This window comes from Pimephales promelas, chromosome 3 (genome assembly GCF_988280905.1).
Source record: "Pimephales promelas chromosome 3, fPimPro1.hap1.1, whole genome shotgun sequence".
Classification (NCBI taxonomy): domain Eukaryota; kingdom Metazoa; phylum Chordata; class Actinopteri; order Cypriniformes; family Leuciscidae; genus Pimephales; species Pimephales promelas.
This window is the reverse complement of record NC_142771.1, coordinates 37,116,650-37,141,335: the sequence shown is the minus strand read 5'-3', so window position 1 is coordinate 37,141,335 and position 24,686 is coordinate 37,116,650. Positions and strand designations below refer to the sequence as shown.

Below are 24,686 nucleotides of genomic sequence, written 5' to 3'. Positions count from 1 at the left end.
TTGTATCTGGGCCACACAAAGCAAGCCACAATTCACGTTAAAACCAGCTTGATGTGAGTGGCCCATCCTAGACAGCAACATAGTGTCGGCCCAGATCCGGCCCACATCTGGTACGTGTGGATTCAACACACACCAGATGTGGGCCGGATCTGAGCCGACACTATGATGCTGTTTGGGATATGACCTTTTCTGCTGCCGGATCTGAGCCCAGATGTCCGGATATGCATCCCAGACAGCAACATAGTGCCGGCCCAGATCCGGCCCACATCTGGTACATGTGGATTCAATGCGAACCAGATGTGGGCCGCCACTATATTGCGGTCTAGGATGCTATTAGAAAATCTCCAAATTATAATAGATTTTTTGACATGTATGAATACAGTTTCCCGCTGTTTGCGCATGCTAACTATTCTGTTTTTTCTTTCTTTGTTATAAAGAACAATATATGTATCTATTTCGGATCCCAATTAAGAGACGACAAGCACATAATTGTGCCGTGCTGTCTATATTTATCAAGCAATAGAAACACCCCTTACCGAGACCAAAACAAGACGCCTGAGGACGAGAGTCTGAAGCGAGGATTGGTGGGACGTTCCTACTGCACTTCACAGAAGATGAGGGAAGGAGACTTTTAAATTTACACTTTATTCAACAACAGCTACTCTTTCCACACATGATGTGTGCACTCGATCGGAATTAGAAAAGGTTTCAAACATCCCTTCAATCCGAATGAAATTTTAATCGGATTTAACCAAATCATTACCGATTGACATGGTCGCAATTAAAATCTGATTATTAATAGGGTCCATGTAAAAACAGCTGGTGACATATCATGCACACTAAAACCAGGAACAAGTATTGAAGGTCGTTTCTGCCTGTATGTTGACTTTAACACCAACACAGTTGTTTCAAAAGGAGAAAATGCATTGTAACGAACAGGAAATTGTGAAATAAGTGTTTACCCAATTGTGTTTTAGCGGTAGGGCCTATTGCATAATATTCCTCTCTACTAGTCTATTGCTCAACTCCGACGTTTTATTTAGTTATTTAATTAGTTTATTTTATCAGGGACAATGAAAAAAAAATACATTAATCTAACGAAAATATGTTTTGTACCAGAGTTAGCGAATGCTAATTTTTCTTATTGGACTAAAATTCATAATTTTCGACATAATCTCCTTTGGTGTATTAATACAATTTAATTTCAATTAACTCAAATATAAGGCAAACATGTAACTTACTTTAAATTAAACCAACACTTGATTTATTTATTTTTTAAGGTGAACCGATGTTTTATATCATTGCGTCTCTTCGGAAAGTGCGTAAAAATGACTCCTTGGGTCAGTATTTATCCTCCAGTGCGTAAAAGTCAAATATGCACATAACTCAAATACTAAAAAGCATGCATGGAAAGACAAATGGTGATGTACTGTGTATAGCGTAACTTTTAAAAAGGAGAGAAAGCTATTTTATGTCAATCATTTTGCGGAGGTGATAAATATACTGCGTTTGGTCCAAAAGTAACCAGTTGAAAGAATCGACATTGCACTATTACACTGTAAACTACTGTTTATCATGCATGTTTGCAGCCGTTTAAAGTGAATTCTGATAGTTGCATGGCGGTTAACATGCCTTTGCATTGTTGAAAACCAAGTCATTTCAGCACGCGCGCGCGCGCGCCACAGGTGCCAACTAACACTGGGCACATGTTTCAGACACAACAATCATGATGACAACAATGCATTATACAGACAATAAAAAAATAACTCACACCTTGAAGGCAACATCGAAATACTCATTGACCGAGGCGCATCGCTCCAGCATATTTCTCGACGTTCCGTTTTGAAGCCCATTCTCCACCAGTGCTGCTTTTTTGATTGACATCGCGGAAACAAATAGCGAGGATGTTTTGCTTTCGATGTTCTTCTCGAGACGCGCCGCGGTGACTATATCACAAACGCATCACATAGTGCACCTAAAACGCGCCCAAACTTCATCGGATGCTGGCGGAGGATGAGGATGGAGATCAATGAGCATGAAGAAGCACAAAACATGCATTTATCCGAAGCGCGTCCTCTTCATATTAACGCGCAAAGACGTAAAACACATGAGCGTTATCGCTCAGTTGCGCGCATAATCACGCACAGCAAAGAAACAGATCGCTCCAAAACACACATGAGCAACAGGCTCCCTTGGGTCACACTCACACACACACACACACACAGGTGCGAGATCACACTGATTGAGAGGAGGAGACCGTCCAATGACAACCATTAAGCGACGTGACAAATCTAGACGCGCCCAGCTACGCTACCGCGAGCGCGCGGCTATGTTGATTTAACGCGTTGTGGTTTTGGTCGCGTCGCGTCTGTTGAGGTGCAAACGCTTCCCAATGTGTTTTCTCGTGTGTCATTAACCCTTTATTTCTGCAGGGGGCGCTTAAGGGCCCCGAGAGCCAACTCCTCAATCCAACCTCGTTCAAATCTCAGGGGATTTTAGGCTTTATCGGAGACATTTGCGCACAACGCGTTATAATCATTCAAATCTACTAATTCTATTCATTGAAAACTGACATGTAAATGAAAATGCACCCAAGCGATCTCTTAAACTAATGATTAAAAAAGGCCCTCACAAACAACTGTGATTGGTCCATCCTACACAGTGCTGTGAAGAGTATCACGTACCACGTGACAACAGAGTCTTTGCATGGTGCTTCAGAAGATCTGGACATGAATCATTTATGTCTGAATATTAATGCTGAGAACATTTAATAAACGTCCGTGAATTGAAAATACAAACTCAAGCGTTCAAGTAGCCTATATGAATTGTTGTTTGGAAACGTCATACCTGACCAATTAGAGTAAGAGGCACACCACAAGCCCCGCCCACTTCTGAATTTAAACGTCCATTCTACCATTTTATTTTGTTTGTGTGTGTGTGTGTGTGTGTGTGAGAGAGAGAGAGAGAGAGAGAGAGAGAGAGAGAGAGAGAGAGAGAGAGTTTCGCCGAAGATGTGTGGTTTGTCGCGACGACTAACTGCGGCTAATGCAGATGAGGTTTGACACAATGCAGAACAAAATATCAAATCTAAGCTGTAGTTTTGAATAACTAATATAGTTTACCTGACATATGAACACCTCTTTGCAGTTTCACTCGTGTTCAGGGAACTTCCCAGAGCAGGCGTCTTTATGATAACATGACTAAGTCCTTTAAGTGGTAGGCTAGTCTATATAAATAATTTCAATGGTGTATTTTACAACTTCCATAACATAACCCCACGCCTAGAAGGTTTCATAGACAAGATTTAAGCATCTAGCCCTATGCTAAAATGCATGTTTGAGCTGTTTTAACTGAAAGCAACTTGCACTGGCATGTCAAGATGCACTAATGTTTTTTTGTTTTGTTTTTTAGGACACGTTTATAAAAGCTACTTACATGCCCGTAATTGAACGAAGGCCTGATCCTGGTTTAATCTTATCCCTGTTTGTGAAACCAGGCATTTGTGTTACAAATTAATTTAATTTTAGTTTATTGTTTTTTTTTAAAACGTGTGTTTAGTGCGCCGCCTACTGACCAACTAGTGGAGCGACATCAGTGTCAAACGGCAAAGTTATAGGCCTAATAAAACATTATTTAGGGGGGAAAAAACACAGCACTTTATTATTGGATGATTTTTAACAGTAATGTTCCCCCCCTGTTAATAATATTGTGCTGGAATGACTGTAAGGACCATCTGTTATACAAATAATAATAATAAAAAATCTCATATGCTTTGTAGCTATAATCAATATCTGATAAAGTAAATCGATGTTCTGTTTTTTTCTACTTTAAGCTCAGTCTTGGCACACTCTGCCCTGAATAGGTAGGATATGTAATCATACTTCCAAAGTATACTCTGATAAAGTTATGCACATATTAAAAATACTGACACACACACACACACACACACACACACACACTGAGACTTATTACAAAAATGTGATGAAAAACAGCAAACAGTGATGATCCAAGCGAGGCCATTCAGATCCCTCTGTAATTATAATCAGAGCCCCAGTAAAAATGATAATTATCCTATTATTGTAATCTGACTCTGTGTGCTGAGAAACCCCGTCGGCTCTGCGGGGAGATATGACAGAAGATATGAAAGCAAATCCAGCAGGCAAAGCCAACATGGAAGCTATTGATATTTGTGCCAATCAACATTTTCAAAGATATGAGTTTAGCTTTTATGATTACTCGGGAAAATAATTGCGCAAAGCCTAAATTTATGCTTAATATAGCCTGAAAATAAATGCAATAATATAATATTATATGTGATTTGAGGAAAAGCACTTACTTCTTACTTTCCCAGCAGTTTTGTTCACTCAAATCACAGTCAAAGAATTAGATCTAAAAGACAAACTTAATGCAGGATCTTTATCAGAACCTTTAACCTCCTCGGAATCTTTTTCCATTCCACAAAAGGTTCTTATAGTGTGAAAAAAGATTCTTTAGATTATTAGAATGTTCGCTGCTCACTGAAAGGCTCATTCTTTGGGAACACCAAAATAGTTCTTCTAAGGCAGTGCATTGATTGCGCTGAGAAAACAACAACCTGCACTATAAAATATTTTCATGATTTCACGGTAAAAAATATATTTTCAAGATTTATTTCGAGATTTATTTTCCAGTTCAATCAACTTCAAATTTTAAGGCAACCAGGTTACTTCATTTTTTTTAAGTTAAACCAACAATATTTTTTTTACAGTGTTGTAATCACAACACTTTTTCTTTTGTCAAAATCAAATTAAATTATTTATTTTGTTCAGATAACATAATATTTTGAGTTTCTGGTGATTAAATCATTCTCCTTCATTGTATTAACTCAATTTTTCCAGTTCAATCAACTTAAAATTTTAAAGCAACCAGGCTACTTCATTTTTAAGTTAAACCAACAATATTTTTTTTTTTTACAGTGTTGTAATCACAACATTTTCTTTTGTCAAATCAACTTAAATTATTTATTTTGTTCAGATAACATATTATTTAGAGTTTCTGATGGTTAAATTAATCTCCTTCATTGTATTAACTCAATTTTTTCAGTTCAATCAACTTAAAATTTTAAGGCAACCAGGTTACTTACTTTTTTAAGTTAAACCAACAAGTTTTTTTTTTTTTTTTTTTACAGTGTTGTAATCACAACACTTTTTCTTTTGTCAAATCAACTTAAATTATTTATTTGGTTCAGACAACATAATATTTTGAGTTTCTGGTGATTAAATCAATCTCCTTCATTGTATTAGCTCAATTTTTCCATTTCAATGAACTTAAAATTTGAAGGCAACCAGGTTACTTCATTTTTTATGTTAAACCAAAAATATTTACAGCGTGGTAACACTTTACTGGTTCATTAATGTATTAACTAACATGAAATAACATGAGCAATATGTGTTACTGTATTTGTTCATCTCTGTAAATAAAAACACAGCTGTTCATTGTTTGTTCGTGTTAGTTCACAGTGCGTTAACTAATGTTAACATGATTTTAATAAAGTATTATACTGAAATTAACATTAACAAAGATTAATAAATGCTGTATAAGTGCAGTTTCCTTATTAGTTCATGCTCACTAATGTAGTTAAGTAATGTTAACTAATGAACCTTATTGTAAAGTGTTACCAAAAACCTTTTTTTATAAATTCCATGAAATTAAAATATGAAATAGTATTTAATGAAAAGTATGATTAAAGTATTGTTATAGGGTGAATTGCCCTAATGTGGGACATTTTTTGCACTTCAGACTTCTGTGACATATTGCGATGTGTAACCAAAACATTAAATCCACACCCAATACCATTTTAAAAAGCCCAGTATGTGTCCTAATCAAATCAAAAGAGAAAATTCAGATAACCCATTCAGAAGAGAAATTATAATGCTCTTATTGCAAGTTGTCTGAGACAATCTGCAGCAGCTTCCTAATGTGGGACACTGAAACAGGGTTCCCGCGGGTCCTTAAAAAGTCTTAAAATGTCTTAAATTAGATATTTAAAATTTAAGGCCATTAAAAGTCTTATAAAGTCTTATTTTTAGGTATGAAAGGTCTTAAATTTTAGATGACACTTCGACTCAGTCATATCTTAATGTTTTCCAAATTAAAACCATCTAATTTGCGTACGTATTAATTTTTATCTTTGTGGATTTGCTTGTTCACGTGACAATTCGCGTCACATTCGCGGCAGAATAACGTCCGTCTCCTGCACGCGAGACAGGAGAGGAGGAGAGAAGAAAGTTGGCAAATGTCAGTTAAGTCGTAAGTTAATTCTTTATGTGCGTAGAGGTGTGCGATGTGTATTGTCTATTATGATACTCTATTGTTTTAACGATGGACGAGGCACTGCGAGTGTGAGCTGACATCGCATTTGTCTCTTGTTCTTTCACGGCGTGATGTGTGCAGTTATAGGCATAGACATGTATTTATTATGGTTATAGGTATGTCCCCAAATTTTTGCCTTATATTTTTATCATGTTGTTATATTAGAATATCACATCAGTAAGAGTGCTGTTTTCCCGTGCACAAGTGTGATATTTATGTTATACAATAGTTAAATTAAAAATAAAGTGACATTTTGAGTTAGTTTTTAGCCATAACATTATCGATATTGTTTGTTTTCCCTTTATTTCGCCGACTAGAATTTCAAAATGAAACCATAGCAGAGTCTCAATGCAACAGACAGCGATGATTTCTTGAAGGAAATCCGCGTCTTGAACGAGTCATTTTAACGATTCAATCACTTGCTTCTTTCCCGTTTGAACAAATCGGTTGAATGAATGACTCCCTCAACTCGCTTATTAAGACAGCGATTTGCCGCCGCCTACTGGCGGTTTTAGTTTCATATTAAAAGTAAAAAATAAGAAATCATTTCACATTTAAATATTGAATATTGATTTTTTTTTTAAAAAAACCTTATAGCTTGATTTATGCAATTGTAAATGGAGTCTATATATTAATGCCACTTCTAAGGCTGCTTCTGCGTCTACTCTGCACTGCAACGATGGATTTTTGATTGAATGATTTAATTTGACTGCTAACAGTGGTACTGTATAATTATTGTGTAATGAAATATTATTGTATAAATAAGTATAATTACTGTATATATGTGATGCACGTGATGCATAACTCTAAATAAGTTTAGAAAAAAAAATCTCCATAAATAGGTGAAAATGCCCTGGAAATCAATTTAAGGTGGCAAATATTGCACATTAATTAATAATTTCTGTCACTGCTGTGAACTGACCACTGCGTAGAATATGAAAAATATAAATATCTCCGCGAGTCTGCTGTCAACAACAGGCCTAAACCAGCCATGGCACCAGCACAAAAACACAATCAGTAAAATATCAACTAATTATTGTTGATAATAATTAGTTGATATTTTACTGATTTTGTTTTTGTTTTGTGTTTATCAACAAAACGTGAAAATATCGAGATATATTTTTGTCAATATCGCACACCCCTAATGTATGGTATTAATTTTGATTTCTTCAGGTCTTAAAAAGGTCTTAAAAAGCCTTAAATTTTACTTTAAAAAGTGTGCAAGAACCCTGTGAAAATCTATGATAAAATACCAAAAATCACATTGATACATGTAGAATACTCAAATCTTAACTTTTAGTTAGTCATTTTCTGTGTTATGAATGAATTAAACATGTAAAATAACAAAATATTTTGTTATGTTATCCATTTCCAGTAAACCAGTATCACAATCCATGACAAGAGCATTATATCAGTTATAGTAATGGATTTGTAAAACACTTAAAAACTTTGTAGCAAAATAATTTGTTATAATTACTACTAAAAAAATAAATGTACAATTGAAGAGTTCAGATGCAAAAACCTCTAAGCGCCATTTGAAATTTTTTTCTAGAATGATAATTTTTATCAAGCTTGTATATTTAAGTTCAGTAATTTCACTTAAATGACAATTCATAGGTAATCTTCATCCCCATTTAAGTGAAATTAATGAACTTAAATGTACAAGCTTGATAAAAATGATCATTCTAGAAGAAAATTTCAAATGGCACTTAGAGGCTTTTGCATCTGAACTTTTCAATTGTCTCTGTTTCCTCTTTACCAAAACAGCATAATAGAGAAACCCCTTCTTTAAACGTACTAATAAAATCGTTACATGGATAATATTTATTAATTATTTTACAGTGAGTTTCTTTGACTGATTTATTAGGAATTACATATTTATTAATATCTGACCACAGATTCTGATTTCCTGTTTCCATTTCATCAATGCCTTCGGTGAAACATTTTTTTTCTTTAGTTTTGTCTAATATAAACATTATTCATAATTTTATTCAAATAAAATAATTTAAAAAAAAATTTTTAAAACATGCCCCACCACACATTTTGACTCATTGAAGTACTTTCCCACATTTGAAGACCACATTTCCTAATGTGGGACACTAGGAAATTTGATAAAATTATCAAATATATAGTTAACACATAAAGTTACACTATTTCTTGATGGACAAACATTTCATACGCAAATTGAGCTAAAAAGTAGTTGTTTAAAATGTATTTAACTCCTTAACTTGTCATTGACCTTCGGATGGTCTTCACACATGTCTCCTGTTTGATGGTTGCTCCACCCTCAAATATGATTGGACATTTGATAGATCACATGACACCACAGCTTTGTCTAACCCATAGTTTCACTGTCATTCATAAATTTATGGGGGACCTACAAACACTAGACCTTAGGTGTCCCACATTAGGGAAATTCACCCTATATTTAATATAAAGTTTTAATATTAAACTGAGTAAAAGTGTCTAGTTTTGAGGATGCTTGTTTATTTAGTGATGTCCTCTGTCTAACGCAAGGTGTGTGTGACCTTCTGCTGAGAGACTCACCGTGAAGCCAATGCCCACAGTGGCAGTGAAGGATCCTGGGATGAATTTACCCTGGTCAAACTGCACTGACAGAGACGTCTTCCCCACTCCGCTGTCTCCAACTAGTATAGTCTGCAACAGACGGACATGAACAGATGGATGGTCATGATGATGGAGATATAGGTATTGTGACGTACGTGTGTGTGTGTGGTTATCAAACGTTCATGGATCATGGTTAACTCTTTCCCTGCCAGCGTTTTTCCTCATTTTCACAAAGTTGTCATGACCCCCCAGAATATTTTGTAGTATGAATATCTGAACATGCAATGTATAAAAGAAAGAACAGAGCCATTGCTTTTAAACAACAAAACATTCATAATCAACACTTGAATGTGATTATATTTCATTAAAAAAAGCAGAGGCTGAAAATCTAAGACTACATCCAGAAGGATGATCAAAACACAGATGGAGTAGATCGAGTCCTAAAGCTCGTCCTGGGTAGACATTTCATTCAGTAACATTAGGCCGTTTTGATTTATATTCTGTTTAATGTTAACGATCGGGTTATTTTACATATGCTATCGCTCATTTCAGCTTCTTCTTCACCTGTGAGACTCAGTACTCTTTCAGAAGATGTGCAATAACGCCCCCTACTGTAGAAATTCCCAAATTCATGTCCGAATTTTCGCACTTTGAAAAATGAATACGACCTCATGTTATGTCAATCACGCTTGCACACTGCCTCCGAAACTTTCGTCCATCATAAAAAAAATAACACAGTCTCATCCCAAGAAGTCATATAACTGATGTCTTGGGACGTCTTTTGACCATACGTCAATATCCGCCTTTTTAGGGTACCCTTAAACATCGGTTACATGACGATCCCGGGCCGCTTTACCTTTAACATTGGTTAGGTGACGGGGGTAGGTTTAGGTCTGGGGTAGGGTTAGGATCCGATAACGTCATCTAACCGACGTTTAAAGGGTTAGTTCACCCAAAAATGAAAATTCTGTCAGTATTTACTCACCCCCATGTTGTTCCAACCCCGTAAGACCTTCGTTCATCTTTGCAACACAAATTAAGATATTTAAGATATTAAGATCGCTCCTGCATACAGTCCATAGGCTTCTTGAGGGACTGGCTCTTGCTGTCCTCGAAAAGTCATTAAAGACATCGTTAAAATAGTCCAAGTGACTACAGGGGCTCAATCTTAAGTTTATCAAACGACGAGAACACTTTTGTGCGCAAAAAAACAACAAAAATAACGACTTTAATTCAACTATTCACTTCCTTCTCCATGAGCCTATAGTCCGTTAATGTAGTGTGATTGCGTAGAGCTACGTCACACGTAGGCTCACTATTGGCCGACGCTGGTCATGTGTGTGTGATGCGTGTGACGTACAATAACAGAAGCTTACGCTATTAAACTAGTAACCTGACTCGCGCAGAGGGAGAAATAAACGAATAGTTGAAATAAAGTCGTTATTTTTGTTGTTTTTTTGCGCACAAAAGTGTTCTCGTCGTTTGATAAACTTAAGATTGAGCCCCTGTAGTCACTTGGACTATTTTAACGATGTCTTTAATGACTTTTCGAGGACAGCAAGAGCCAGTCCCTCAAGAAGCCTACGGACTGTATGCAGGAGCGATCTTAATATCTTAAATATCTTAATTTGTGTTCCGAAGATGAACGAAGGTCTTACGGGGTTGGAACAACATGAGGGTGAGTAAATACTGACAGAATTTTCATTTTTGGGTGAACTAACCCTTTAAGGGTACCCTAAAAAGGCGGATGTTGACGTATGGTCAAAAGACGTCCCAAGACGTCAGTTATATGACTTCTTGGGATGAGACTGCGCTGAAAGAAAAAAAAACGGATCGGGTTCGATTTTCTGTTTTTCATCCGTAGCGAGCAGTTTGAATGGTGTTCAAATCCACCGAATCACGAATACGAAAAAACGAAAATTTCAGAGTCAATGTCCAAGGGCCTTCACACAGAACGCGTTTTTCCATTCCAGTGCGCTACTTTTTCATAGTTTTGTCTATGCAAACACGCATTAGATGGACGTGTTTAACCGTTGCGCTCGTGTCTTTTGCAGTGTCTTGCACGATACGCCGTTCTTAAAATGTGGCGCTCAAGTCAAAATCAGTTTGACTTTTGAAAAACACGTTTTTTCCCCATTCCACAAATGCCACTTAGTTTATGCGACGACGTTATACTAAAAGCGGTCCTTTTGCGTTTTTCACGTACAGATAAAAATGATCCCATTCACACTCATCCACAAAAACGCTGCATTGTTATTAATGCCGGGCCAGTAGATGGCGATGTCACTCTACTGAAACACTACGGGCCTATAGACCCCTTTTGCGCCGACGTCACAGTTACGTCACGGCGCTAACTGGAGGCAAAACAAAGTGAAAACTGGAGGCGGCCAATACAAAACAGCACAGATTCGGCTACATAATAAGGAGCTTAAATAATTGTGACTATTATTAAATGTCATCTTGTTGTGTTGTTTGGTGCAAGAATTGATGAAAAATGAATATGCTGTATCTGGAACTTTTATTTCTAGAAAATATTCACATCATTAAAATCGCACCGTAATGTCACTCTTTATATTGTTGTCGTCTCGGCGCTGGCTCGGCAGAACTGCGGATCGAACACACAATTCTTGTACAGGACCTAAAGATTTATATGTCCTCAGTTTCTATTTACGATGACGATAACGGTGTCGGTTTCAAAAATTTGCACTGTGAAACACTTTTTCATTTGAGGCCCCCAAAACGCCGTTGTCTTGTAAATGATCGGCCAAAACACATAAAAGGTTTTCCATTTAATTGAAAATGGCATATTACATTATTTCTTCTGTGCTTAGACGTGAAACTAAAATGAAAAACATTTGAACATAAAGAGCAAAATAAGCTAAAGGCTTCAGACTTCTGCTAAAAATAGTGCAAACAAACACTGGGAGTAATCAAGCATGATTAAATGTCTTAAAGTGATAGTTCACCCAAAAAACGAAAACTCTGTCAGTAATTACTCTCCCTCATGTTGTTCCAACCCCGTAAGACTTTCGTTCATCTTACACAAATTAAGATATTTCTGATTAAATCTGATTGCTGGATCACTCCTCTATAGGCTTTTAAAGGGATTGAATCTGGCCGGCCCAAAAGTTTTGAAAGACATTGTTAAAATAGTCAGAGTGACTACAGTAGCTCAATCTTAAGTTATTAAGCGACGAGAATACTTTTTGTGCACAAAAAAGGCAAAAATAACGACTTTCGATCCCTTAGAAGCCTTTGGAGGGGTGATCCAGCTCTCAGATTGAATCAAAAATATCTTAATTTGTGTTTCCGAAGATGAACGAAGGTCTTACGGAGTTGAACAACATGAGAATTTTCATTTTAGGGTGAACTATCCCTTTAATTTCCCTTTCGCTGCATTCTCTCGTCTACGTAGCGTGATTTAAATGTGAGGAAAAACGAGCCTCGGCTTTAGGACGGGAGAGATGATCATAGCTTGTTTTGTAGAGACAGATTAGTCTTCATGTCGCCACCTGCTACTGGCGTCAACAAGAATTATTTGTGGGGACAGAAAGCAGATCTGCTCACTTACAGCGTTCTCATCAGGAGATCAGTCAGGGTGTTTGATCATACTGGGTTCAAAGGCAAGCATCACTAGGGGAGAGCCGGGACAGTTGAATCACTTTTCAGATAAACGTCGTTTTCTAAGATAAAGATGGGGTTTTTTTTGTGTGTTTTTTTTTGTGATCAACAACTCATGGGTTGACATGGGTTCTCTTAGTTTCATGTGTTATTCAGTAGAAATATAGAATGATTTAAGTAAATTTACTCTGAACTGTTTAAACAGAAATTATTCATCTAATGCTCGTTTTTATGAACAATACTTAACTTATGAACATTTTGATACAAATTTTGTAATTTCTTTTAAGGTTCATATTAACATTTTTGTTCTATCGCCCAATAAATGGGTGATAAGCCTTTGCGTATTTTGCGTAATCTTTCTAATACACGATTTTGAAGAAGACATGATGGTGATATTTGTTTCATTTTAAATCACCATTGTGGTGATCAGTGTTTGCTTTAGTTGGGTCTCTTGGTCCCAGATCTTCTTACTTTAGCTTAATTGGGTGTTTGTATAACACCATTGTTTGTGCAGAGAAAGCCAAGAAAATGAAAAATCAGCTGTCTTCAGCTGTTTGTTGATGATGACAAAATCAACACAATGCAAGCATTAAACAGCTTTTATCTGATATCTTATATTTATAACCACCAATCTTGTGGAACTACATTCTTTGGATCAGTAACTTTAAAATGATCACTGTGTATAAAATATTTTAAGAAAGTGAATCACATAGTCACACAGAGATATCAAGATTTTGGATATGATTCACAACAATGGTGACAACCAAAACAAAAAAAGCTTGGGAATTAAGGATGTTTTGTACTATGAAAGCATTGCAGGGTGAAGCATTTTTTATTGTCACCATTGTTGTGAATCACATGCAAAATCTTGATGTCTGTGTGTGACTATATGGTACATTTTCTCAAAACATTGTGTAAACTTGCATTTTGTCCACCTTCCACGCTACTAGCCCAAATAATGCAGTTCCACAAGGTTGGTGGTTATAAACTGGTTATAAACACAAAAGCCTAAACACAACGTTAAATGCTCACTTTATGTTGATTTCATCATCATCATCAACAACAACAACAAGAAGCTGATGAGAGCCAATTTTACAGTTCTTGGCTTTCTCTGTCACAACAATGGTGTTATTCAAACACACAGTTACAACAGCCAAAGAAAAGCTAAAGTAAAGAAAAACTGGGACCAAGAGTCCAACTAAAGCAAACACTGATCACCACAATGGTGACTTAAAATAAAACAAATATCACCATCTAAACAATGTAAGGAAATTACATTGAAATAAACATGAGTTTTAATGTAATGCATCCTGAGAGTGTTTATTTAGTCCAGAAGCAGTATAAATTGTCTAAATGAGACCATAAATAATGTTGAAAATGGTCACATTTGATCTAGTTTTTAACCTTGTACGAAGGATCCATTAACGTCTATATCAGATGTGCAGAACACGTCAAAAAAAGACGTCATGAAAAACATTCATTCTGGCCCCTCAGTGGAAGTCGGACGTCGAAAAGACGTCTTTTCGACGTCCGACTTTTGTGCATAACACGTTGAAAAGACGTCTTTTCGACGTCCGACTTTTGTGCATAACTCGTTGAAAAGATGTCTTTCCGACATAATTTTTCTCATCTTTTTCTCTCATAGTCCAACCCCAACATGATGAAGGCGTAATAACTAATAGTCATACCTTTCTTCCTCGAGTCATATTGAGTCATATTGATGCTGACGCAGGAGCTGGCCAATAGTGAGCCAGGAAGCGCTGTACTGTTTACTACATCAATTTATCGATGTCTTTATAACTTAATAATGACGTTGCTGCCTGTGGCTGGTTCAGGAACCTCTCAGACCTCATCAAAACTCATTAAATACAGCTACATCAGTATACAAGTTCAAGATGTTCTGAATCCGGCAAAAATGTCTTTATTGTTTGACATTTAATTAGGTAATAGTCGCTACTTTAACCTCAGGTTGTGTTCGGGTCATTTTGACCCGGAGAGGATTTTCAAGTACCCTGCTATTAAATTTACTGAGTTTACTCTCCCAGAGTCTAACAACTTCAAAGAATGTATGACCGGCCTACAAAAAAATAGTTTATAAATGTCTCATTATGCTTTTTTTTTTTTTTACATGTTTATTCAGTGTTAGCATTTTCAATATACAATGTGTCTTCCCGAGGGAAATAGAAATACGTACCTAGTATTGTGACACAGGTTTGGTTAAAAAAACGAAAACAAATAAAACAAAAAAAAAAAGCAAAAAAGATAGCGCATAAATAATATTCAAAATAATAATGCAACAAATATTGGATTCAACCTTTTTGTCAACTTCTTTTCTGTCAATTGGGACAGTTTTTTAATTTATTTTCGGAAATTATCGATCGTAGGCATTATGTACCTCAGTTTTTGAGTGATTTGTTGTTGTTGTTGTTGTTTTTTTGGAATTTGTGGATAATTTTGTCAACCTTACAAAAAAATTGGAAAAAAATGTCTCTGTTTATCACACTAGTGTGCTTTAATGGTTAACCAGGAAATTTGTTTTGAAATGCTTTTATTTTGTACACGAAATGTCATGAAGTCACATTTGTGTTCACAGGAATAAATGACCGGCCTACAAAAAAAAAAAAAAAAAAAAATGGATAAATCACTTGTTACGCTATTTTATCAGCAAATATTGGATCAATCAGTTTAAAAAATAAATACAAAACTTGTTTTAACTGAAAGAAAACAAGTTGACAAAACAATTGAATTCAATATTTGGTGATAAAATAGTGCTATTTTATGTAGGCCGTCATTTTCAAGGGTCTCACACTCGCCCCCTTTAAAAGCGCCACATCTCTGTGGGGTCTGACTGAGGACGTGGGCATCATCCTGCGCTGGTTGCCATGGTTACCACATCCGGCCAGTGCTTGCAAAAGCACATGTTCGAGGGCATTTATCAGCTCGAGGGCAGATTGGTGGTTGTTCTCCGCTTAGTTTAATCTAGTGTCTCCTCTAATCCCTGCAATGCCGCAGGCAGACACAATATTACGTTCGGTGACACTTTCTGTGTCGGATAGATCTTTTGATGATTGTTTTTGAAACTGTGTCATCATTTAGAATATACGAAGCTTTGATTGTCACATGGCATTGTTTAATCAAACGAACACCTGCGGGATGATTTCAGGAGATGAATCGCGTCGAACTCAGAGCCCACAGGCTTCCAAACTCTTATTATTATTTCATACGAATCTCATCCATGCTTGACATTCCCTAAATCCCTCATTGCTCATTCAGCTTTGAAATGCTTGATTAAGGAACAACACAACGGAACAAACCACACGAGGCACGTGACGGGCACACAGGATGCCATTACCATGGCGACGCATGCATTTACGCAGCCAAAGTCTCTGCCTCTGTAGATATTGCTGAGATACTTCATTATTGCAGTGTGACACGGCCTGGAAGCTTGAAAAATGGGTGAAATTTTTTCACAATAATACATAGGAGTAATCAGCAATTTTAGGCCTATAGCTAAATATATTTGTACTAAAGCATTGCAGTATAGATTGCTGTTGAATAATTGAATAACTACACACAACGTTTTCTAATCAGTTCTGACCGAGTGAAAGTTTTTCCATGTAGCGTTTAAATAATAGAAAACAACAACATGAAACGGTCAACACCCTCACGCAGAGCAACTGATCTAATGTTTCTTTAATCAACTCATTTCCTGGCGTCCTTCCTCACCATGTCCACGTAAATGCTAAAAAAAGGAACAAAATCATCTGTAGTTAGCTATATAAGTACACTGTACACCTCTAGTTTGGAAACAATAGCCCAATATGAGGTTTATATTCTTGAAAATGGTTCTTTACTAGGTATAGTTAAGATTCATCTTCCTAACAAGAACCCGAATTTCGTTCTTGTGTGGAATAATTCATGATATTACATTATAGGTTCTTCAGACCTTAATTTATTGGTATCTATTTAGAAAGAACCAGAAAATAAAACGTTTTTAAGTAACTTTCACATTTTTAAATCGATTGCACAGATACTGTAAAATGAAGTCATACTGTTAAATGTACAATACAACCTCTCTCACCACGCCAGTCCCCCCATACGGATGAGTACAACACCTCCATGGACTGAAGGCCGTGTGTTAATCATGCAGTCGTGTCCAGCGTTGTACTGGTTTAGTCTCTGGCACTGACTGTGAGGCTGTGGGAGTGTGACTTCCTACCCGAGAGCCATAATCACAGCTGATTCAGCTTTTAATAGAAACTAGCAGAACATACACAAATAGATGGACAGACAGACAAAGAGATAGACAGATACAGTATAGATAGATAGACAGATAAACAGGACAGATAGATAGATATGATAGATAGACAGATAAACAGGATAAATAGATAAACAAGATAGATATCGATAGAAACAGAATAGACAGACAGACAGACAGACAGATAGATAGATAGATAGATAGATAGATAGATAGATAGATAGATAGATAGATAGATAGATAGATAGATAGATAGATAGATAGATAGATAGATAGATAGATATACAGGACCAACAGATAGATAGATAGATAGATAGATAGATAGATAGATAGATAGATAGATAGATAGATAGATAGATAGATAGATAGATAGATAGATAGATAGATAGATAGATAGATAGGACCAACAGATAGATAGATAGATAGATAGATAGAGAGGATAGATATAAATAAGATATATAGATAGATGATGATAGATAGATGGATAAACAGGATAGATAGATAGATAGATAGATAGATAGATAGATAGATAGATAGATAGATAGATAGATAGATAGATAGATATAAATAAGATATATAGATAGATGGATAAACAGGATAGATAGATAGATAGATAGATAGATAGATAGATAGATAGATAGATAGATAGATAGATAGATAGAAATAAGATATATAGATAGATGGATGATAGATAGATGGATAAACAGGATAGATAGATAGATAGATAGATAGATAGATAGATAGATAGATAGATAGATAGATAGATAGATAGATAGATAGATAGATAGATAGATAGATAGATAGATAGATAGATAGATAGGACCAACAGATAGATAGATAGATAGATAGATAGATAGATAGATAGATAGATAGGACCAACAGATAGATAGATAGATAGGACCAACAGATAGATAGATAGATAGATAGATAGATAGATAGATAGATAGATAGATAGATAAACATGACAGAGATAGATAGATAGATAGGACCAACAGATAGATAGATAGATAGATAGATAGATAGATAGATAGATAGATAGATAGATAGATAGATAGACAAGACAGAGATAGATAGATAGATAGATAGATAGATAGATAGATAGATAGATAGATAGATAGATAGATAGATAGATAGATAGATAGATAGATAGATAGATAGATAGATAGATAGATAGATAGATAGATAGGACCAACAGATAGATAGATAGATAGATAGATAGATAGATAGATAGATAGATAGATAGATAGATAGATAGATAGATAGATAGATAGGACCAACAGATAGATAGATAGATAGGACCAACAGATAGATAGATAGATAGATAGATAGATAGATAGATAGATAGATAGATAGATAGATAGATAGATAGATAGATAGATAGATAGATAGATAGATAGATAGATAGATAGATAAACATGACAGAGATAGATAGATAGATAGGACCAACAGATAGATAGATAGATAGATAGATAGATAGATAGATAGATAGATAGATAGATAGATAGATAGATAGATAGATAGATAGATAGATAGATAGATAGATAGATAGATAGATAGATAGATAGACAAGACAGAGATAGATAGATAGATAGATAGATAGATAGATAGATAGATAGATAGATAGATAGATAGATAGATAGATTGATAGATAAGACCAACAGATAGATAGATAGATAGATAGATAGATAGATAGATAGATAGATAGATAGATAGATATAAATAAGATAGATAGATAGATGGATAAACAGGATAGATAGATATAGATAGATAAAAAAGATGTAGATAAACAAGATCGATAGGTAGATAAACAAGATATATAGACAGACAGACAGACTGATAGATGAGTTTGGTAGTGTTCACCTTATGCATGAGCTGCTCATTGTATGTGAGTGTGAGTGAGCTGGTGGAGAGTGAGCTGGTCTGTCCCTCCTCTGTGTCGGTGTCCACTGGAGAGGAGCCGTAAGCGCTGTCAGGATCAGCGGGATCTCCCCGCTCCACCGACTCTCCCCACTTCACCGGCTCTCTCGACTCCACTGCCTCTCCCGGATCTGCCGGCTCTCCCCGCTCCATCGGCTCCACCAGCTCTCCCCGCTCCATCGGCTCCACCAGCTCTCCCCGCTCCATCGGCTCCACCGGCTCTCCCGGATCTGCCGGCTCTCCCCGCTCCACCGGCTCGCTCCACTCCACCGGCTCTCCCCGCTCCACCGGCTCTCCCCGCTCCACCGGCTCTCCCCGCTCCACCGGCTCTCTCCACTCCACCGGCTCTCTCGACTCCACCGGCTCTCCCGGATCTGCCGGCTCTCCCCGCTCCATCGGCTCTCGGTCCGCAGAGCTCTCCATGCCCAGCTCCATTTGTGAGGAGCTCCTCAACAGCAGATCTTTCACAGTCATTGAGAGGAACTCAGCGTCTCTAATCTCGTCCCGTCTCCGATGAATGACTCGCGCCAGAGAGTCTTATAACCTGATGACGTTTACGCTGATAAATATTTAACAGCAGTGCTTCCTGTGGCGTGCAGTACAAAAGTGTGACAAAACATCCTGGGTCATTCCTGTGGGGTAGAACCTTTTGAACAAGGAAGCTTTTAAAAATGAATTTGCTTTGCGTTACTCCAAGTGGAGGATTGACAGTTACAGTGAAACTTCGCCAGACAACAAATAAACAAGGCATGACTGACTTGATTTCACATCTTTATTGTGCTATCATATGTCATGTGTTGCCATCCATCAGCCCTAAAACAAAGCTCTGATTCAGTGTGTCCCGAACTTTTAGGTTAGGACTGGTGTTTGCGCCCCACAGAGACCCGGTGAGACTGATGATGATGAAGGTAAAACAAAAAAACTCTCATTGACAGGTTAAAATAGGACTTTAAATACAAAAATAAGCATTCATTCATTCACTTGTTTCTCTTGATACCACAAAAGCTTTACATGAAGATCAAAAGCACACTTTAAAATCTAACGCAGCAAAGAGTTTTCTGATCAGTAAATCAAAACCTGAACAAACCCCTTTGAAACACGTCGGGGCACTTAAAATCGACTGTAAAGGAAGCATGATACGAGTCAAATGAAAGCAGCATGTCGCACAAGACACAATTGTTTTGACTTATGTTTCTTAGTGACATCTTCAGTGGAAGGCGAGAAGACAAATTAACAAGAAATGGACAAATGTGGGTGGTTAAAAAAATTAAAAGTGGCAACCAGCCATGACACATTTACTTAGAAACAGATCTTTTCCCAATTCCAACTGTATTTTGTCATTTATAGGGACAGTTCTGCCAAAAATGTTAATTCTACCATCATGTACTCAGCCTCATGTTCCAAACCCGAAATACTTTCTTCTGTGGAAGGCAAAAGGAAGCAGAACTGATTTATTTAAGCTGACGTTTGACATCCTGGTGCCGTCAGGCTCCGAAAAAAGACAGTTCCATACAGTTCATATGACTCGTGCACTGTATTTCAAATCTTTCATAAAGCCAAAGATTTTCACTCAACTTTGAAACACAGACGAAGATATTTTTTGATGAAACCTCCATTAAAAGTCTAAAACACTTAAAAAATGTCACAAAGGCACTGCAAAAGTAATCCATGTGTGACTTAATCCCAATGTTATAATGCAAATATCTTTACCCAGACAGCAAACTGACATTGAATCAACGTGGAAACGACGTCTCTCATGACATTGAAACAACGTTGATTTTGCTCATCGAATTAACGTTGAACCAACGTCAGATGCGGCATTCTTCAAAGCTAAATGAAAATCGAAAATTGGTTTGCTTTCATAACGTTGAAACGACGCGTTGATTTCAAGTTGATTTTCCGTTAGTTTTAAAAGAATGACGCGTCTGACGTTGGTTCAACGTTAATTCGATGAGCAAAACAATGTCAGATCAACGTTGTTTCGATGTCATATTTCCACGTTGATTCAATGTCAGTTTGCTATCTGGGTACTTCCCCATAGATCACTGATTGCACGTTCATGAGCGAGTCATGACCTCCTCACGATACTGTCTGGAAGCTTTAGGCCTTTATTTATTTTTCCAGATCGTGCTCAAGTGTGAGATTCCTGAATACAAGAGCTGAAAGAAATCAGTGAGAGTATGTACAAGTGCACTTCTCTTGTGAACGATCTACACTCACCTAAAGGATTATTAGGAACACCTGTTCAATTTCCCATTAATCCGATTATCTAATCAATCAATCACATGGCAGTTGCTTGAATGCATTTAGGGGTGTGGTCCTGGTCAAGACAATCTCCTGAACTCCAAACTGAATGTCAGGATGGGGTAGAAAGGTGATTTAAGTCCTTTTGAGTGTGGCATGGTTGTTGGTGCCAGACGGGCCGGTCTGAGTATTTCACAATCTGCTCAATTACTGGGATTTTCACACACAACCATTTCTAGGGTTTACAAAGAATGGTGTGAAAAGGGAAAAACATCCAGTATGCGGCAGTCTTGTCCTGTGGGCGAAAATACCTTGTTGATGCGAGAGAAGAATGGGTCGACTTATTCAGGCTGATAGAAGAGCAACTTTGACTGAAACAACCACTCGTTACAACCGAGGTATGCAGCAAAGCATTTGAGCCAACCTTGAGGCGGATGGGCTACAACAGCAGAAGACCCCACCGGGTACCACTCATCTCCACTACAAATAGGAAAAAGAGGCTACAATTTGCAAGAGCTCGCCAAAATTGGACAGTTGAATACTGTAAAAACGTTGCCTGGTCTGATGAGTCTCGATTTCTGTTGAGACATTCAGATGGTAGAGTCAGAATTTGGCGTAAGCAGAATGAGAACATGGATCCATCATGCCTTGTTACCACTGTGCAGGCTGGTGGTGGTGGTGTAATGGTGTGGGGGATGTTTTCTTGGCACACTTTAGGCCCCTTAGTGCCAATTGGGCCTCGTTTAAATTCCACGGCCTACCTGAGCATTGTTTCTGACCATGTCCATCCCTTTATGGCCACCATGTCCTCATCCTCTGATGGCTACTTCCAGCAGGATAATGCACCATGTCACAAAGCTTGAATCATTTCAAATTGGTTTCTTGAACATGACAATGAGTTGACTGTACTAAAATGGCCCCCACAGTCACCAGATCTCAACCCAATAGAGCATCTTTGGGATGTGGTGGAACGGGAGCTTCGTGCCCTGGACGTGCATCCCACAAATCTCCATCAACTGCAAGATGCTATTCTATCAATATGGGCCAACATTTGTAAAGAATGCTTTCAGCAACTTGTTTAATCAATGCCACGTACAATTAAGGCAGCTCTGAAGGAGAAAGGGGGTCAAACACAGTAATAGTAGGTGAGTTTATGTACAAGTGGTTTTCATTTTGGTTGAATGTCACTTTAATGAAAGAGCAGAAACCTTGAAGTTTTCATTAAAGAGGACTTATTATACTTTTCCTTTAGTGTGTAAAGTTGCTGTTTGAGCATGAAAAATGTCTCTTCAGCGAGAGTTATTCTCTATATCTGTGTCACTGTTACTAAACTCAAAACTTTGAGGTCTTGAACGAACACGTCATTATTTAAATAATTCAAGGCAAAGTAAAGGGGCGGGGCCTGGTTGAGTTAGTTAGTAGAGTGCTAAAATTGGTGGTTATGTTAAGGTGCGGGACATTTCCCAAACACTCTGGAAGCAGTTGACCAATCACAACACACTGATCCAGCCGACCAATAAGAGCATAGTGTTTTCAGAAGGAGGGTCTTCATAGAGAAGGGAACTAAACAGGGGTGGGTTTCCCGAAAGCATCGTTAGCCAACTATGGTCGCAAGTTGGTCGCAATTTCAATTGAACTCTATTGGTAACGACGGAACTTGCGACCATAGTTGGCTAACAATGCTTTCGGGAAACGCACCCCAGAGCGTTACTGACAGACCGAGAAGAGAGGAGCTGCAACAATGGAGAATATGAGAAAAAACAATGTTTTTGAACATTCAAGCATGAAAACCTTTTCTATTAGTTTCCGAAAAAGGGAATAATAGTGCTTTAAAAACTGTTCACTTGTGTTTCAAAGATGAACGAAGGTCTTATGGTTTGAAATGACATGAAGGCGAGTAAATATTGACAGCATTTTCATTTTTGGGTAAGCCTTTAATAAATGGCTAACCCTCCATTAAAACTGAAATGAAACTTTGCTTTTGTGCAGGTTCAAAACCATCAAACCATTTTAATGCACATTTTGAAACCCTCAATAATGCGTGAAAGTTGATGGAAACTTGCATTTTCAAAGAAATTAGCTTAAAAAGGTCAGATTTTGCTGGGTTTCCATTCCAAAGACACCAAATGACGTTTCTCGCGTCATGTACCATAACTAAACGTAATGCAGTCGCTTTGAATATGTACACGTATGAATGCAATTTTGTGTTTATGGAGTAAGGAGAGACTTTCAGCAAATAACTTGAAATATTGCACACAAGTCATTTTTTTGTTCATTCAACAATGTGAACATTATTTTTAAGATCTTCTTTTGTGTTCCATCAGAAAGTCATATAGATTGACATAAGGATGAATGTCATTTTTGGCTGAAATATTCCTTTAAAAAAGGGGTACAAAACTACGGAGCCCCTCTAGTCCCACTTTGGTAAAAAAAAAATTAATTATAACTATCTTGTGGCCTCAAGATAGTAACTCGTGGCCTCAAGATACTAACTCGTGGCCTCAAGATAGTAACTCGTGGCCTCAAGATAGTAACTCGTGGCCTCAAGATACTAACTCGTGGCCACAAGATAGTAACTCGTGGCCACAAGATAGTAACTCGTGGCCACAAGATAGTAACTCGTGGCCACAAGATACTAACTCGTGGCCACAAGATAGTAACTCGTGGCCTCAAGATAGTAACTCGTGGCCTCAAGATACTAACTCGTGGCCACAAGATACTAACTCGTGGCCACAAGATACTAACTCGTGGCCACAAGATAGTAACTCGTGGCCTCAAGATAGTAACTCGTCGCCTCAAGATACTAACTCGTGGCCACAAGATAGTAACTCGTGGCCTCAAGATAGTAACTCGTGGCCTCAAGATAGTAACTCGTGGCCACAAAATAGTAACTCGTGGCCACAAGATACTAACTCGTGGCCACAAGATAGTAACTCGTGGCCACAAGATACTAACTCGTGGCCACAAGATAGTAACTCGTGGCCTCAAGATAGTAACTCGTGGCCTCAAGATACTAACTCGTGGCCACAAGATAGTAACTCGTGGCCACAAGATACTAACTCGTGGCCACAAGATAGTAACTCGTGGCCTCAAGATAGTAACTCGTGGCCTCAAGATACTAACTCGTGGCCACAAGATAGTAACTCGTGGCCTCAAGATAGTAACTCGTGGCCTCAAGATAGTAACTCGTGGCCTCAAGATACTAACTCGTGGCCACAAGATAGTAACTCGTGGCCACAAGATAGTAACTCGTGGCCACAAGATAGTAACTCGTGGCCACAAGCTACTAACTCGTGGCCACAAGATACTAACTCGTGGCCACAAGATACTAACTCGTGGCCACAAGATAGTAACTCGTGGCCACAAGATAGTAACTCGTGGCCACAAGATAGTAACTCGTGGCCTCAAGATAGTAACTCGTGGCCTCAAGATACTAACTCGTGGCCTCAAGATAGTAACTCGTGGCCACAAGATAGAGTTAGTATCTCGAGGCCACGAGTTACTATCTCGAGGCCACGAGTTAGTATCTCGTGGCCACGAGTTAGTATCTCGAGGCCACGAGTTAGTATCTCGAGGCCACGAGTTAGTATCTTGAGGCCACGAGTTACTATCTTGTGGCCACGAGTTACTATCTTGTGGCCACGAGTTACTATCTTGTGGCCACGAGTTACTATCTTGAGGCCACGAGTTACTATCTTGAGGCCACGAGTTACTATCTTGTGGCCAC

The 24,686-nt window shown here is 37.7% G+C and overlaps 1 protein-coding gene across 1 annotated transcript in view; it reads right to left on the bottom strand.

The window, feature by feature from the left end:
- Positions 1-19,189, bottom strand: part of LOC120474955 (ras-related protein Rab-37) — a 46,941-nt gene extending 27,752 nt beyond the window's left edge. The window contains exons 1-2 of the mRNA XM_039665611.2: positions 18,659-19,189; positions 8,899-9,009 (exon numbers count right to left, since the gene is read on the bottom strand). Coding sequence (XP_039521545.2) covers positions 8,899-9,009; positions 18,659-19,189 — 642 coding nt within the window. The remainder of the gene's footprint in view (positions 1-8,898; positions 9,010-18,658) is intronic.
- Positions 19,190-24,686: the final 5,497 nt, after the last annotated feature.